This window comes from Barbus barbus, assembly GCF_936440315.1.
Source record: "Barbus barbus genome assembly, chromosome: 38".
Lineage (NCBI taxonomy): Eukaryota > Metazoa > Chordata > Actinopteri > Cypriniformes > Cyprinidae > Barbus > Barbus barbus.
Genome location: NC_136716.1, coordinates 3949575 through 3964485, shown reverse-complemented (window position 1 = coordinate 3964485; position 14911 = coordinate 3949575). Strand labels below are relative to the sequence as shown.

Here is a 14911-nt window from a genome sequence, read left to right as displayed (position 1 = left end):
TGTTTGGCAGAAGAATAATGTTTTTAATTAATATCATCACATTTTATTTGCTTTGATTTATTTTGTGAAACCTTGCTACATATATGGACTAACCACTTATAAAAGCAATAAGCCCCGTGAAGCCGTGATTTACAGTGAATAAACCGGTCCGCTTTGTGTCGTGCCTAACAACGCCCCTTAGCTGTTATAAATTCACTGTAAACCACGGCTTATTGCTTTATTTTATACCCCTCACGCAGCCTCTCAGGGCAAACTCATGTGGTCACGGTAGAATGTCAAAATGTCCCAGGCCTCAGCTTACCCAGCGGTGGCTGCCTGCCAATCAACATGAAGAATCAGTCATGGGTTCAGAAAGCCTTTTGTTCGCTCTGATCCGTTATTCAGCATGTCTAATATGAGGAACTTCCCATGTGAATTCATTTAGGATGCATTTCTCATAAAATGACAGTTGAGCTGGAGTCTAGCGTTACAGAAGTTCAACTTGAAGCCTTTTGCTCTATATTGAAAGACCCACAGATAGAGAAGTCGTTTGTCTCGGCTGTCAGCCAATTACCTGAGCCTCTTTACCTGGGGATGATCCAGCTTTATTAGGTAGTCCGCAGCATGACAGAAAAGTCAGGAGAGGTTCCTATTGACATGCCCTCTAAACAACCTAACAGAACTGTGCGGTCACCGAGACCTTAAGCTAATAGCAGATATGGTCAAAACTACTAGAGACTCGGGAAAGTTCAGAATAATGTGTTTATTTGTTCACATGACATAATTTACAGTATATGTGTGGTAGTATTCAGTAATAAGATGATCGGATATCAGTCCCACACTCACTCCAAATGACATAATAGATATTATTATACACAATCCTAACAAAATGCATTAACCTGAAATGAGATTTGCTCACTTTGGCCTCTTCAGTCTGATCTGGACTTAGAGGGTTTGACATTTAAGTGTAGTCAATAGTTCTAGTGAACTTATTTAGACTGCCATTGCCCCTGTTATTGGATTAAAGGCCTTAACTGATGTTTCCAACAAGCTGATATTGCATAAGATTTTAATTTTTAAATTCATTTACTACATCTCTCCATAGGTTTAGTTTTTGTTGGTGCATGTTTTTTTTTTTTGGTTTTTTTCTTAAGCAGGCCTATTTTTGATATCAGACGAGATCAGCGGTTTATTCGCTAGTTCAAATGTTACCACTGTCATCAAATCCTCCAAAGATCAGAAAAGAGATACTTTGACCTTACGAAATGGGTTTGAGCTTTCTGCCAGAGGAGATCTCTAGAGGCTTCAGTAGTCTGCTTTAAATAAGCATGGTATTTAAAGATTCAAACAAAGTGAATCCCAGGAGCTGCTCCCCTATCAAACTCACTTCAAATCTCCTTATAGGTGTACGTGCTCAAGTACTGACAGTTCCCTCTTGCCTTGTCATAGCATGCAATGCACTTTCTTTAAATATTATTTTTTATATGCCTTACTCATGTCTCCATAGAAAACCACTTAAAAATCATTTAAATGTTTGGTATAAACAAATATCTCTATGTAATCAATTGATATTCTATGTAATACGCTCAATGTTACACTTTCAATAATACATTATGCTTGAAAACTATGTGTGATGCTTAGGTATCATTAACTTATTAAAGAACAAACATCAAAGTTCTGGTCATAAATGTTCTCCACATATTCACAAAATTAGCCGTATTGCATCCTCAGCTTCAAAAAGTAGAAAAGACATCCTGTATCATATCCATCCAAACAACTGTGTCAAGCAGATGCAAATGCAAGTTACAAGCTCTTTAGCCTTGATGGTGCCATCTTTCCTTTGAACAACTCTCAGTCAGTGTGCAAGACTTGTAGCATGAGATCTTTGTACATTTCACAAAGCACTTGCTAATAAGCAATCAGCTTCTAAAAGCTTATTCAAATGAGTTGGTCCTTCAACCCTAAACAAAGCAACTATGTATTAAAATATGCTTTTCAGTAGTTTAAAAGTGAAGTATGTAATTTAATGTGATGTTAAAATGCTTTCAACCCAGTTTAATATATCTATAAGAAAGCCATTTGTAAACTGATTTCACAAAAAAAATGCTTGGTCTTTATTAAAACATTAAGCAGCCCGACAACAAAACCAATGGTGTTTGTTTTGGGGCGGGGCTATCTGTTTGTTTGACCAATTACAGATGAGGGATGTGTTATTAAGGAAACTTTTTGCAATTCACGCTTGGTGGAAAAATTACACACTTCACCCTAACGTGTGATTCAGTGAATTCATCAAAAGAATAAATATCAAATTGGACCTTCTATGAAATCGAGAAGTATGCTATTTTGAGAAATTAGTAACTGGTACGAAACTTGTTCACACGTATTGCTCTAATTCTTAATGTTGTGCTGTTTAAATGACATACAACAGTCTTGAGAACTGTTATGGACTCATTTGTAGAGTTGTGTTTCAGCCACCACTGTGTGGCAAGTTGCATATGCAGTATTTCCTCCAGTGTAGTTAGTTGTTAAAAGGTACAGTCGAGGTGAACTCAGTGATTAGGAACAAGCTTGAAGTTGTCTATATGGTGCTCTAGGCTGGCACCCCATCAGAAAGAACATCTGACAGGTTCAGTTCTTCCGTTTCTGGTGAATGCCTACGTGTTCACTTGGAGAAGGTACTTCCGAGGAATGAGACAGAAAGCTGGTGAAAACGTAGTGAGGAGCGCGTTTCACCTCCCTCTACATGCTGGCCCAGACTTCTCTGTGGCTCTGAATTTCTGTCAGACGATGTTTAAAATATGGTGCATGTTTTGGACTTTCCTCCCTCTCCACCTCCTTCCTCACCAGTGACTTCAGTGAAGAAAAAAATAGAAAATCAAGTTGCTGCAAAGTTATGTACATTCCCCAAGGCTACGAGGTCAGATCAGCACAGGATATTCCATAAAAAAGGTTCAAATATGTACAATGTGGGTACTACTATTATGCACCCTTTAGGGGTAAGCAAGGTACAAAAGTGTAACTTTGGAAAGGGTCTTTTTTTCTGCTTCCCTTGCCATTTTCTGATCCATTTTTCTCATCAGTTTTTCTACTTAATCTACTATCCCTGTCCACAAACAGACAAAAAGATGTCAGGTAATGGATCCAACATACCTTTTTTAGCCTGCTCCTCTTCTAGTCGTTTTTTTTCATTCTCTATAGCGTCTACTTTTGCTTGGTGAATATCAGCCAGTTCCTTCCAATGGACCCTGTTGTTGTTTAGCCCATCAAACATGGGAGTGATCTCTTTGTGGAACCTTGAAAATTCCTGTGTACGATCAAAGAGGCCTGTTACTGCAAGCATTCACAAGCCCGCCAGTAACTGCCGATCCATCATTCCCTTTCACAACACTTAAGCAATGTTGTGCTGACATGCCAGGAGAGACCATTATGGACAGATGCCCCATTTACACGAATGTCTGGATTGTGCAAAAACAAAATTGATTGACAGTTGGGTGTATTTACCTTGTACACAAACGAGCACACGAAGTCAATGAAACCACACTGCATCTTTGGAAGTTCATCTGCCTTGTTCCTGTCCATCATTGGCTAAGAAAAAATTCAAACGATACGTATTCTCATTCAGACACTAGTTTTATCGCAATGTAACCAACTGAATGCAACCTTTCTAAAAGCAAAACTGATCTCCACAAACTTACAATGGGTTGTTGGTCTAGCACAGTCCTCTCCAGGTCTCCCTGCTCCCAGAATTCAGCTGCCACCATGAGAGCAACCTTCAGAAAATAGCATGTTTAGGAACGTCTTTTAAACCAATGCTGGAAAATCCTAGCCGTGAATAACCAAAGTTGCACCTACTTTGCTCTGGACCTCCCATGGCTTGGTAATGGCAGACAAGTCACATCCAGTCATCATCATTGCCCTGTTTGGAATCAAACACATGTCTTCAAACTCTCAATTCAGTATGTTCTGAATTAGCAGGGTTCTACTGAGAAGTTATGCTTACATAATGATTTCCTTCCTAATTGGATTATTGGACACATAGGCAATCGCTTCCTTCTCATCGGCCATTGGTTCGGTGGCATCAACGATCTTCTGGAACATGGTCCTTTTTCTGGGTTGGGGAAGAAAATGGGACGATCGTCACCAACATACAATATGTTTAAGACTGTCTCTAGATGAAGGTATGCTCTTGATCGCTTACTTGAAATACAAGGCCAGGTCAGTCGCAATGATGCAGACATCGTGCAAATGCTGGACTGTCTCAAACTGGCGTTTCTGCAAACTTTGGAAAATGTTAACGCTCTGTAAAAAAGGAGCCAGAAAATAAAGTTGACCTGGTTGTCACATTAAACTCTGGAACACTTTGTGCTTTATGACATAGCAAACCTCTTCTGCCATCAGCGTCTTGCTGTAATCAAGATGGTGCCTTTCCAAGATGGAGGAGCCATGGAGCTTGGCCAGTGGTGATGTGCTCCTGCATTGGAAATGGATCGTGAGTAAAATGCCTTCTGTGCCTTTTTGAAAATATTAGAAGTAAAAAATAAATATGCTAAATTACTTCGTCTGGTATAGATTGTTGGTACCCCTGTGGTCAATGTCGTGACAGAATGCAGCCGCTACCATCGCAAAGGCGTCAAGGTCTGAGTAGTATTTTCTCAGCCTTCCAGTCTTTTAGGAAAGCAAACAATATTCAGTATTACAGCCTCTTAGGTGGTAAATAACGTGTGGATTGAAAAACTTACTTGCAGAAGACAGAACATGGTCTGGCCCACGTTAAACCCGTGCCTCCAGTTATGGTAGGTGATATCTCTGTAGCCTTTTCGTACGGTGTACATCCATCTTGTCAGGACCTGGAGCAAGTGTAGACCCCAAAAATATTTATCCCAAAACTGAAGGAACATGTCACACTTTGTGAAAGTCCAATAACAGTTGATGCATAATTGACCTATCGGTAAGCCCCGCCCCCCTTAGTTACTGTTGCTCCCTCGGACAAACAAATGAAGTTGCTCACTGTCTTACAATGACAGCTGCAGTGTGAAAACCTTGTCCCATGATGTTTTTGCACAGTTTTGGACATAGAAGGCCACCAAATGGGAATTAAATATTCCACGGAGGGATTTATAAAATATATTGAGTGGGTAACTCGAATCGAGGGTTTACAGATCACAATTCAAGCGGGAGAAGTCTCATATTACGGTCGGTCATCACGATCGCGGATGACAACATACAGGATCAACACTGTTCATGTATCACAGGGTACGATTAAATTAATGTATATTTAACCAGTTTAATATAGAGAGGCACTGAAATGTAGACCTTCATTTATGTGTTTTTGACCTACACTGTACAAGACGCGAGAACAGTCCGCTATTTAGGTTTGTACATTAGCATGGACTCACTAACTTTAACGTTAGCTAGTTTTAGCCAGAGATACCTTGCTAAAGCACAATATAACATTAACATTTGCTTGAAGCATGAAAATTGTAACTTAATGAGTGTATGACAACCATAAAATGAACGTTTTTGTCTTCATTTGTATTTGGGTTGAATACGTAGGGACATTTTGCTCTGTTTTGTTTGGATTCAGGAAATGTAATAAAATAAATTATATTGCCCATCCTCTCTGGATACCTGGAATCAGTGTTACAAGTATCCCAGGCACATCGGTTTTTCATTTTTGAAGCATAAACCCCATAAAACCGATGCCAGCTTCAGATCTTCCAATGTTTCTCTATGGTGCTGAAACCTAAAGATGTCCGAGTTCCACTCCCTGTCAACTGATACTTGACTGCCATTAGCTAGTCTGCGTTCGAGGAGAGGGACTTACCGATAGGTCAATTTTTTATCTAAATTTGTTTCCAAACAGTTGCTTTCATAGGCCCAGATTGTTTTCTATAAAAAATGGAAGTTTGTGAATGGTGGACATCTGTTGAGCTTTCTGTGTGAGTCTGGTTATCGTTAATCACCAGCCAAAAATAAATACATGCTCTAGTAATAAGGTGAGTGCTGCTTGGAAAATTAGCCTTAAGCAGTTGCACTACACTTCCATTTATATGTATGCGAATGCTGAAGACCGGCAACACAGACCTCTTCTGAAATAAAAGCACGCAAACTTTAAGGCTGCAAATGTGCAATCTTGCAGGAAATTGGTGTAGACTGTATATTTTTATAGTTTGGATTCATTATTATTTGTTAAATTGATGTGTTTAAATAATATACCACAGAGCATGACATCACATTACGGCCTTTGCACTGTTCAAATGGTCGTAAGGTCCAATCTCACCTCTGCTGGCACTTTGAACTTCTCTACCACTCCAAGTTCAAAGAAACAGCGAATGCCAAACTTGATCAGGTCAAGCTCAGTGACCGGTAAGTCACTAAAACTAAATAATAGCAGATCGACATCTTTGGCTTCTGGAATGTTGCCTCTCTGTGTGTTAAAATACAAGATGATGAATTGAAAAAGTCATCTTTCAGGTTCAACACTTAAGATCAATATGTTCACTATGAATATATTGCTTCAGAGTTAAAGTCATACCAAGAGTTTGTACATTTCCTTCTGATCGCAGTCCTCGGGGTTCATGTCAAACTTCTCCTTCGTGTTCTAACAGGACAAACAATGTTTAGTTAACAAAATAAAAACTGCAGTTTCTTAAAGCATAAGCTTGTGTGATGCCTCACCAGAATCTGCTGGATTTCAGATGGGGTGGCTTTGGTCTGGTATATGACCATTTCCGCTGCAATCTCTCTTCTCCACTCTGTCCGATTCAGTTTGTCATATGTGTCACAATTCAGTACAGACCATCCTAGGAACTGTGTTAGGGCCTGAAACAAAGTCAGAAAAACACACTAGTGTTGCAGCACGAGATTAAAAGGAGCCAAAAGGATGGTGACCATTTAACGACTCACTTCAGTAATTTGTTCATCCTGCTCATCGAATGGCTTTCCATCTTTCCGATTGAAGAAAGTGGCAACACCCACAATTTCTTCTTTCTTGTTGACAATGGGAAGGGACAGGACGTTTTTGATGATGAAACCTGACTCGTCCACAGCTTCTTTCTGTAGAGTAAAGCAATTAAAAGAGTGGTTTTTACAGTGCCCTCCACTAAGATTGGCACCCTTGGTAAATATGAGCAAAGGCGGCTGTGAAGATAAATCTGCATCATTGATCTTTTTGATCTTTCATTCAAAAAATTCACAAGAATTCTAACCTTTCATTGAAGTAAAATAATTGAAGGTGGGGAGAAAATCTCAAAATGAAATAAATGTTTTTCTCCAGTGCACGTTGGCCACAATTATTGCCACCCCTAGACATTCTTATGAGGGAAATATCTCTGAAGTATCTTCTCATTCATATTTACACTTTTTAGCACACCAGGGTGACTAGGAGCATGAAATTGTCCAGCCATGACTTCCTGTTCCACAGGATTATAAATATGAGAATCACAAAAGGCCAAATTCCCTTAATCATCCAGCAGAAGGAGTAAAACCAAAGAATATAGTTCTGATGTCCAGAACAAGATTGTTGAGCTTCACAAAATAAAAAGTGGCTTGCAAGAAAAGAGCTAAACCATTGAAAATCCCCATTTCCACCATCAGGGCATTAATTAGGAGGTTCCAATCAACTAAAGATGTTACAAATCTGCCTGGAAGAGAATGTGTGTCTATATCGTCCTAATGCATGGTGAGGAGGAAAGTTTGAGTGGTCAAGGACTCTCCAAGGATCACAGCTGGAGAATTGCAAAGATTAGTTGAGTCTTGGGGTCAGAAAGTCTAAAAAAAAAATCAAACAGCCCCTATATCACCACATGTTGTTCGGGAAGGTTTCAAGAAAAATTCTCCTCGCTCATCCAAAAACAAACTCCAGCATATTCAGTTGTCAGACAGGACTGGAACTTTTTGGCAGCAAACCCACCAGATGAGTTTAGTACAAACAGGGATAAGAATTTTGTGCAGTTTTTGAATGAAAGATCAAAAGGATAAATAAAAAATGCAGATTTATTTTCACAGCCACCTTTGCTCATATCTACCAAGGGTGCCAATATTAGTGGAGGGCACTGTACATTCACCTTGTCAATAAACTACTCAAAATTATGACTAAAATAAAGTGTTTTCTTTCTCAGTTTGAAGGTTACAGGTTTGTCTCTATTTCAGGTGTGGATCAGGAACAGTATGAGCTTTGAGAGGGTTTATCCTGGAATGGATTACAGTACCTGGAATGTAAAGTATTCATCAGCAGCAACATTCATCATGTTACAAATCTGCAGAAAAAGAAGAAGAATATTTTTTCCAGTCAAGATAAGCAATATTACAGCAAGTAGTTGTTTAACCCATTAAGTAGCTCATTTAATTTGGGTTAAGTAGTTATATGACCTGAGACAACTTTAGGATAAGTATTTGCTCAAGGGCACTGGTGAAAGCAGACAATTTTGTTACACTAACATTCTTAAACATCATTTTTGAATACCATACCTTCAATGCATAGTGGATTTTGTTTACGAAAATACTTTGGACTTACCATGCCATTTTCAGCTACATAGGTGGGGAGGCCGCTAACAAGTGCCCAGTGGTCGACAGGAGGAGTTCTGGAAGCAGAAACATTCAAATGAGACAGACTGGCATGCTAGTATGCTATATGGGCAAAAGTATGTGGACACCCAAACACTATAGCCAGCTACTCTATTTCGTCTGTTGAACTGTTTGATAATGCAAATATCTAATAACATGGCAGCAACTCAATGCATTTAGGGATGTAGACATGGTCAGGTGATCTGCTGAAGTTCAAACCGAGCATCAGAATGGCAAAGAAAGGTAATTTAAGTGGCTTTGAACATGCTATAGTTGTTGGTACCAGATGGGCTAGTCTGGGTATTTCAGAAACTGCTGATCTACTGGGATTTTGCACACACACACACATCTCAAGGGTATACAGAGAATGGTCCAAAAGAGAGAAAATATCCAGTGAACAGCAGTTCTGTGAGCAAGAATGTTGCCTTGTCTGGAAAGTTTCAATTTCGGCTGTGACAGTTTAGTTGGTAGGGTAAAAATTTGGCATAAACGACATGAAAGTATGGATCCATCCTGCGTTGTATCAATGTGTCAGGCTGCTGCTGGGGTAATGGTGTGGGAGATATTTTCTTGGCAAATTTTGGGTCCCTTAGTACCAACTGAACATCATTTGTGACCCTGGACCACAAAACCAGTCATAAGTTTAAATTTTTCAAAATTGAGATACATTGATATATGGTTTGTTAGAATAGGACAATATTTGGCCGAGATGCAACTATTTGAAAATCTGGAATCTGAGGGTGCAAAAAAATCTAAATACTAAGAAAATCGCCTTTAAAGTTGTCCAAATTAAGTTCTTAGCAATTCATATTACTAATCAAAAATTAAGTTTTGATATATTTACAGTAGGAAATTTACAAAATATCTTCATGGAGTATGATCCTAATGATTTTTGGCATAAAAGAAAAAATGATAATTTTTACCCATACAATGTATTTTTGGCTATTGCTACAAATAAACTCCGGCAATTTAAGATTGGTTTTGTGCTCCAGGGTTACATTTAAACACCACAGCCTACCTGAGTATTGTTGCTGACTATGTCCCTCCCTTTATGACTACAGTGTACCCATCTTGTGGTGGCTACTTCCAACAGGATAACATGCCATGTCACGAAGCTCAAATCATCTCAGACTGGTTTCTTGAACATGACAATGAGTTCACTATACTCCAAATTGCTTCCACAGTCAGCAGATCTCAATCCAATAGAGTATGTTTGGGATGAGGTGGAACGGGAGATTCACATCATGGATGTGCAGCCAACAAATCTGCAGCAGTGTAATGCTGTCATCTCGATATGGACCAAAATCTCTGAAGAATGTTTATAGCACCTTGTTAAATCTATGCCATGAAGAATTAAGCCAGTTCTGAAGGCAAAATCCGTTAATGGTAAGGTGTACCTAATAAAGTTGCTGTGAGCATAATGTGCCTGTTTAGAATTTCACTTCATAACTATAGGCATTAATAAAGAGTGGTCTTTCTGAAAAAAATCCAATAGAGATGCGTTTTGGGTTCCCCAAAGAACCTTAGAGTGAACAGTAGTGGGAAGAAGAAGAATCTAAAGAACCTTTTGTACAGTTGAAAAGGTTCCATAGATGTTAAAGGTTCTTTGTGGATCCATAGATGCCAATAAAGAACCTTAATTTTTAAGATTGAAGAGTGTTAATTTGGGTTCAGGTCTGGTTCAGGCCTTGTGTACAGTTCTGTTGATTTGTCTTCACAGACATTACTGGAATAGCCAAACCTATTAGAAAATGGTGTCCAGATAGTTTATCCCATGTAGTGTACTCTATGTGGTAGAATACGACTTGCGACATTTGAGTTTTTACAATATGAACAAAGAAAGGGTTTTTATGCATAAAAAATATGCTTACGGTATGACTTTGATCTCTTCTTTGCCCTCTAAGAGATAATCAATGATCTTGTAGAAGATGATTTCCTGTTAGAAGATAGAAAAAGTTGTAATAATACTAGACAGCAATACTGACTTCTTTACCGAAGAGAAACAAATCTGTTACCCTGCCGTCAGGTGTCTTTGGGCCTTTGTACGGCTCCACGTCTCCCAATTTAACCGGCCACTCATCGTAAAACTCCTAAACAATCAAAGCAAGGTTGAGTATTTTCATGAACCGCTGATCAATGACCAAATGAAGGATGATCACCATATGTCACAAACCTTTTCTTTGGTCATGTCCAGAAGGCCGACAGAGTACCTCTCGCACTGGAGGTAGGTCCTGACGGTGTAAAGCGACTTGTGAAACTGCCGCTCAATGTCCGTCAACTCTTCAAACACTTTGCTCGCACACCATTGAAGAACCTGTGGCAGCAGTTTACAGTCAGAGTCAAGATTCAAATCACAGTCAAATATTAAGGTTTGTAGTCCGTAGCATTACCTGGCTTCTTCTAGATTCCACATTATACATGTATGAGGTGTAATGCTGTAGGGCAATGACTGTGGCGAAGGTCATGTACTTGGAGAAGAGCTGAAAAACATTAGTAAAACGTTTACTTGATAATAAAAAAATATAGGCTAAATAGTGTTATGGCTATGCTTATACTGACAAAGTGAAATTGTAGTCTTAAAAAGGTCCATTCACACCAGGATATCTATAAAGATAACTGTAAGTTTATATTAGCATCCACACCAACACAACACAACGTCTTCTTTATCGTCTGTTTGTGAGTTGGGTGAATTCTAATTGGCTGTCAACGTTTTAATCGTTCAGTTGGGGAAAAAAAGCTCTGAAAGCAATTCCAACAATATCGTTCCTGTTTTATTAGCGTTTTAGTAGTGGTGTGAAATGTGAACCTCATAGAATAGGGCAAATAATCTGATTCAGCACAAATTTGAGGTCAGCATCACATGATTTCTGCTTTGCAGATGTTTTTCAGATACTCACGTCTTCATCTGCTTTGGAGAATTCATTTGCTCCCACTTTGTTTATTGCCATGACCACACCAAGTGGATCTTTCCCGTTCATGAGAGGGGCAGCCATCATGTTTTTAGTGGTGTATCCTGTTTGCTTGTCCACAAAATCACTGAATTTGGTATTCTAAGGAACAAATACATTGGTTAATGTTCGATACAGTTGTTTCATAATACACTGGTTGTATAGAAATGGGTTAAAACTGCTTATTACAAAACATCCATTAATTCCTGCACCATTTTAGCCAGGAGGCTGCAGCATGTTTGCTTATATAACAAAATTAGCGTGTATCAAGTCAAGTTAATTAAGTGTAAGCAAAACTTTGGAATTTGACATTTTACTGTAGATTTAATGTATAAAACTTTGCAATATATAAAAATGTTACATTTTACTCAGCTGTTTGGCTTATTTAGAAACCATATAAAGAGTAATTCTCACTTTCACATTTTATTTTCATAAGTAATTATTCTTAATTATGAGTTAATAAGTGCTTTGGTTGTTGAACATCTGACTTAAAAAAAAAAAAAAAAAAAAAAATTGACAGGATAGTCATTTGTTGCTAAATAATATCAAGATGCAGCAGGCTATCAGGAGCAAAGAAAATAAGCTGCTTTTCTGCAGGAGGTGACTGATCTCCATGACCTCAGGACAGAAAAAGTTTAATCCTTTGTCAAACTCGAGTTTCAGGGAACAGGCCTGCATAATAAACCTAAGAAGATGTGTTGCTTGCAACTTACCACGTCTTTTTACTTATGCAAAACATATTAGCGCACTATTAAAAAAAACACAGCTCCTGCTCTATGACCTATAAAGGCTTTTACCTCTGTAAGCTAATTTAATTTGGTTAATTCAGTCATATTAACATAATGTTTTTGACTATAATAATACCAGTTATTTTAGCGGGTACCACGTTAAGAACATATTTTGAGTTGCTGACAACATGTTTGTTTAATGTGGATGATCTGCATAGGCTGTCATCTATTAAACAGTTTAATGGTCTTTTTAAAAATGTGTTTGTGCAGTTCTACACACAATTTACACAGAAGATACATAGCTGTTTCAAAAAAGAGAGGAGGATTTGCATGAAGTTAAAGTGGTATAACTTAATGTTTGTATGCAAAATAACAATACATTGATTAAAGATAAGTTTATTTACCCTGTCTATTTTTTTGCTTCAAGTATTGTGGCATTTAAAAAAATTAAAATTTGATCTCAATCCATAAAGCAGCTGAATGCCTTGAAACTCTATGAATTACTTGCAATGTAACCCCTTAAATTTGTTTTTATATATTTTGGTATTAATTATATGTAAATTATTTAGTTTTTACGTTTTTTTTTTTTTTTAAACATACATTTATTTATTTTTTTGCAGAGCTTTAATAATTGTAAAAAAAAAAAAAAAAAAAAAAAAAAAAAAGATTAAGTAGGGAGAGCTATTAAAGACCGCTTTACTTCTTTTACTCACCTGTTTGACATCGGGAACATTAGCTGGTTTTTTGGTGGTCACTATTTGGCCAACTATGCCAATGTCAGTAGGGAAGACAATTTCAGATTGAGGGTTGACCACGTTCGCCTCGTATTTCGAGGTAGGGGTGACATCGAAAAGACACGTAGCGAGCTCAGGGATGCCGTTTCTGGCTCGGTATATGAAATAGCTGCAGCGGTCGGCGTTCACCAGCATACATATCCTCTGCAGGACCTTGTGCATGGCCTTTTCCATAATGGGCTGCGAATGCATTTCTTTGATCATGTCAAAGAGGATGGTGGCCTCCTGGATTTGGCTGACATCCTTGAACGAGGCTGGATCTTTGATGTCAAGGTTCTCAGCAAAAGCGGCGGCGATGACCTCGCATCGGACCTTCTTGTCGAAATACTCTTTGGCAAACTGAGGGTTATTCTCCAAGTATTTTTCCACACTATCCTTGTCTGCCATTTTGAAGTGTGCTTCTCTGCTTGTCCTCTCACAGATTCATTACTTGTGGGGTGTCAGGATGAAAAGTGAAGCTTCTCAGAGATACCCTCCTTCAGATAGGTGCATCCTCCAGAGCAGAGATCAGTGCTGGTCTCCTCCGACAGGCTGCCACAGAATAGTGGCTTACAGGCTGAAGGGATCAAAGTGGCCACTAATGAAAGTGACGTCATGACATTAAACCCGTAAGCTTTCTTAACCTGCAAATCCCCAACCCTGATCATTTCATGTTAGACAATCCAGCCTGAGTCAAACGCCTCCGTTTTCTCTTGAGGAGAAAGTGTCGGCACTCAAAATAATGTTTGTCGATTAGACTGATGGTGTTTCTGATCTAATACACCAGTGCTTATGGGTCCATTGGGCCCAGTATGCACACAGGGACAGTGTTTTGCATGGTTTGGACACATAAGACTGGAAATGAATTCATGGAAAAACAGAATTCAACAGGTCATGTAAAAACTTATCAAATGGTTCAAATAGCAAATTCAAACCTCATTTAAAACATTTTATTCAAAGCAGTTTACCTTATTTTTTTTATTTTTTTGTCATATAAAATGTTTGCGGAAAAAATTCTTGCAACACAAAAAAGGACTTTGTGCATGGCAAAATTAAAGGCAAATTTATGATTAAAAATAGTGAAAAGTCACAGGACTGTCTCTTATATATGCTTATAGCACTTGCTTAAAATCCTACTATTACTACATAAAAAGTCAATGGACAAGTGATATGTCAGTCACCTGAATGCAAATGTCTTGTAAGCATTGTCCTTATTATACCTAGCTCTCAAGCTCTCCAAGTAAGAAAATAAATTCTCGGAATTGGGCTATTATTAGCATTTTAGCACTTTCTACACCCAGAAAAGATGTTGGACACCCAGGATCTATTTCCAGTGACTTGATCTGTGTGTCTGCCAGATGTATAAAAGGATCTGTCTCCTTTTTCTCTGATGTCGTGGAAGTGTCAGGCATACGGAATGTAAAAAAGAAAAAGCCTTGCATCATATGTACCTGCATGGCTTTGTACATCCAGGATTAAGTAAAAGTGATTATCAGGATATCCTCTCTTGAAGGGACAGAGCCTGGCTTGGCACTTCAGAGTGCTCACACGTTTAAGTTCACAGCAAGGAGCCGACAGACAGAGCAATGCTAAATTTACCCCACTCAACATTAATTTAATTGGATGTTGATTGATAAAATATCACACATGCAATGTGTTAAATAGCCAACTATGTATGTCCTCCTGAGACCCCCCCCCCAAAAAAAAAGCTTTGTGAATTTAGTATTTTTTCATGTCATTACATTGTTTAGAGCATTAGAAAAAAAAATTAATAAATAAATGCAGTGGTGATTTAAGTTTGTGATTTAACTGTCCCTCAACTGCATAACTTACGTCAGTGCAACTGTAGGCTCCAAATAAGTGCTGAAAAACTCTATAGAGGTTATTTAAGAGACAGCAAATTTAAGTTTCCTGTAGA

At 38.4% G+C, this 14911-nt stretch overlaps 1 protein-coding gene across 1 annotated transcript; it reads right to left on the bottom strand.

The window, feature by feature from the left end:
* Nucleotides 1-723: 723 nt before the first annotated feature.
* On the bottom strand, nucleotides 724-13557 carry LOC306857644 (cone cGMP-specific 3',5'-cyclic phosphodiesterase subunit alpha'-like). The gene is made up of 22 exons (XM_079397670.1): nucleotides 12934-13557; nucleotides 11442-11594; nucleotides 10935-11024; nucleotides 10718-10858; nucleotides 10560-10634; nucleotides 10416-10480; nucleotides 8495-8561; nucleotides 8190-8237; nucleotides 6886-7035; nucleotides 6658-6801; nucleotides 6515-6580; nucleotides 6260-6406; nucleotides 4719-4826; nucleotides 4535-4644; nucleotides 4363-4450; nucleotides 4178-4278; nucleotides 3980-4087; nucleotides 3832-3895; nucleotides 3675-3749; nucleotides 3481-3564; nucleotides 3130-3283; nucleotides 724-2829 (listed from the first exon to the last, which is right to left on the bottom strand). The coding sequence occupies exons 1-22, from the start codon at nucleotides 13399-13401 to the stop codon at nucleotides 2771-2773; spliced, it is 2565 nt and encodes an 854-aa protein (XP_079253796.1). The 5' UTR covers nucleotides 13402-13557; the 3' UTR covers nucleotides 724-2770.
* Between the last annotated feature and the right edge of the window lie 1354 nt (nucleotides 13558-14911).

Bases quoted from the DNA above. Each gene is read 5' to 3' on its own strand.
- LOC306857644 (XM_079397670.1), bottom strand. From the start codon at position 13,401: ATGGCAGACAAGGATAGTGTGGAAAAATACTTGGAGAATAACCCTCAG. The intron at 7,036-8,189 runs GTACTGTAATCC...TTTACTCTACAG, and splicing joins ATGAATACTTTACATTCCAG to AAAGAAGCTGTGGACGAGTC. The intron at 6,581-6,657 runs GTGAGGCATCAC...TTGTCCTGTTAG, and splicing joins CTGAAATCCAGCAGATTCTG to AACACGAAGGAGAAGTTTGA.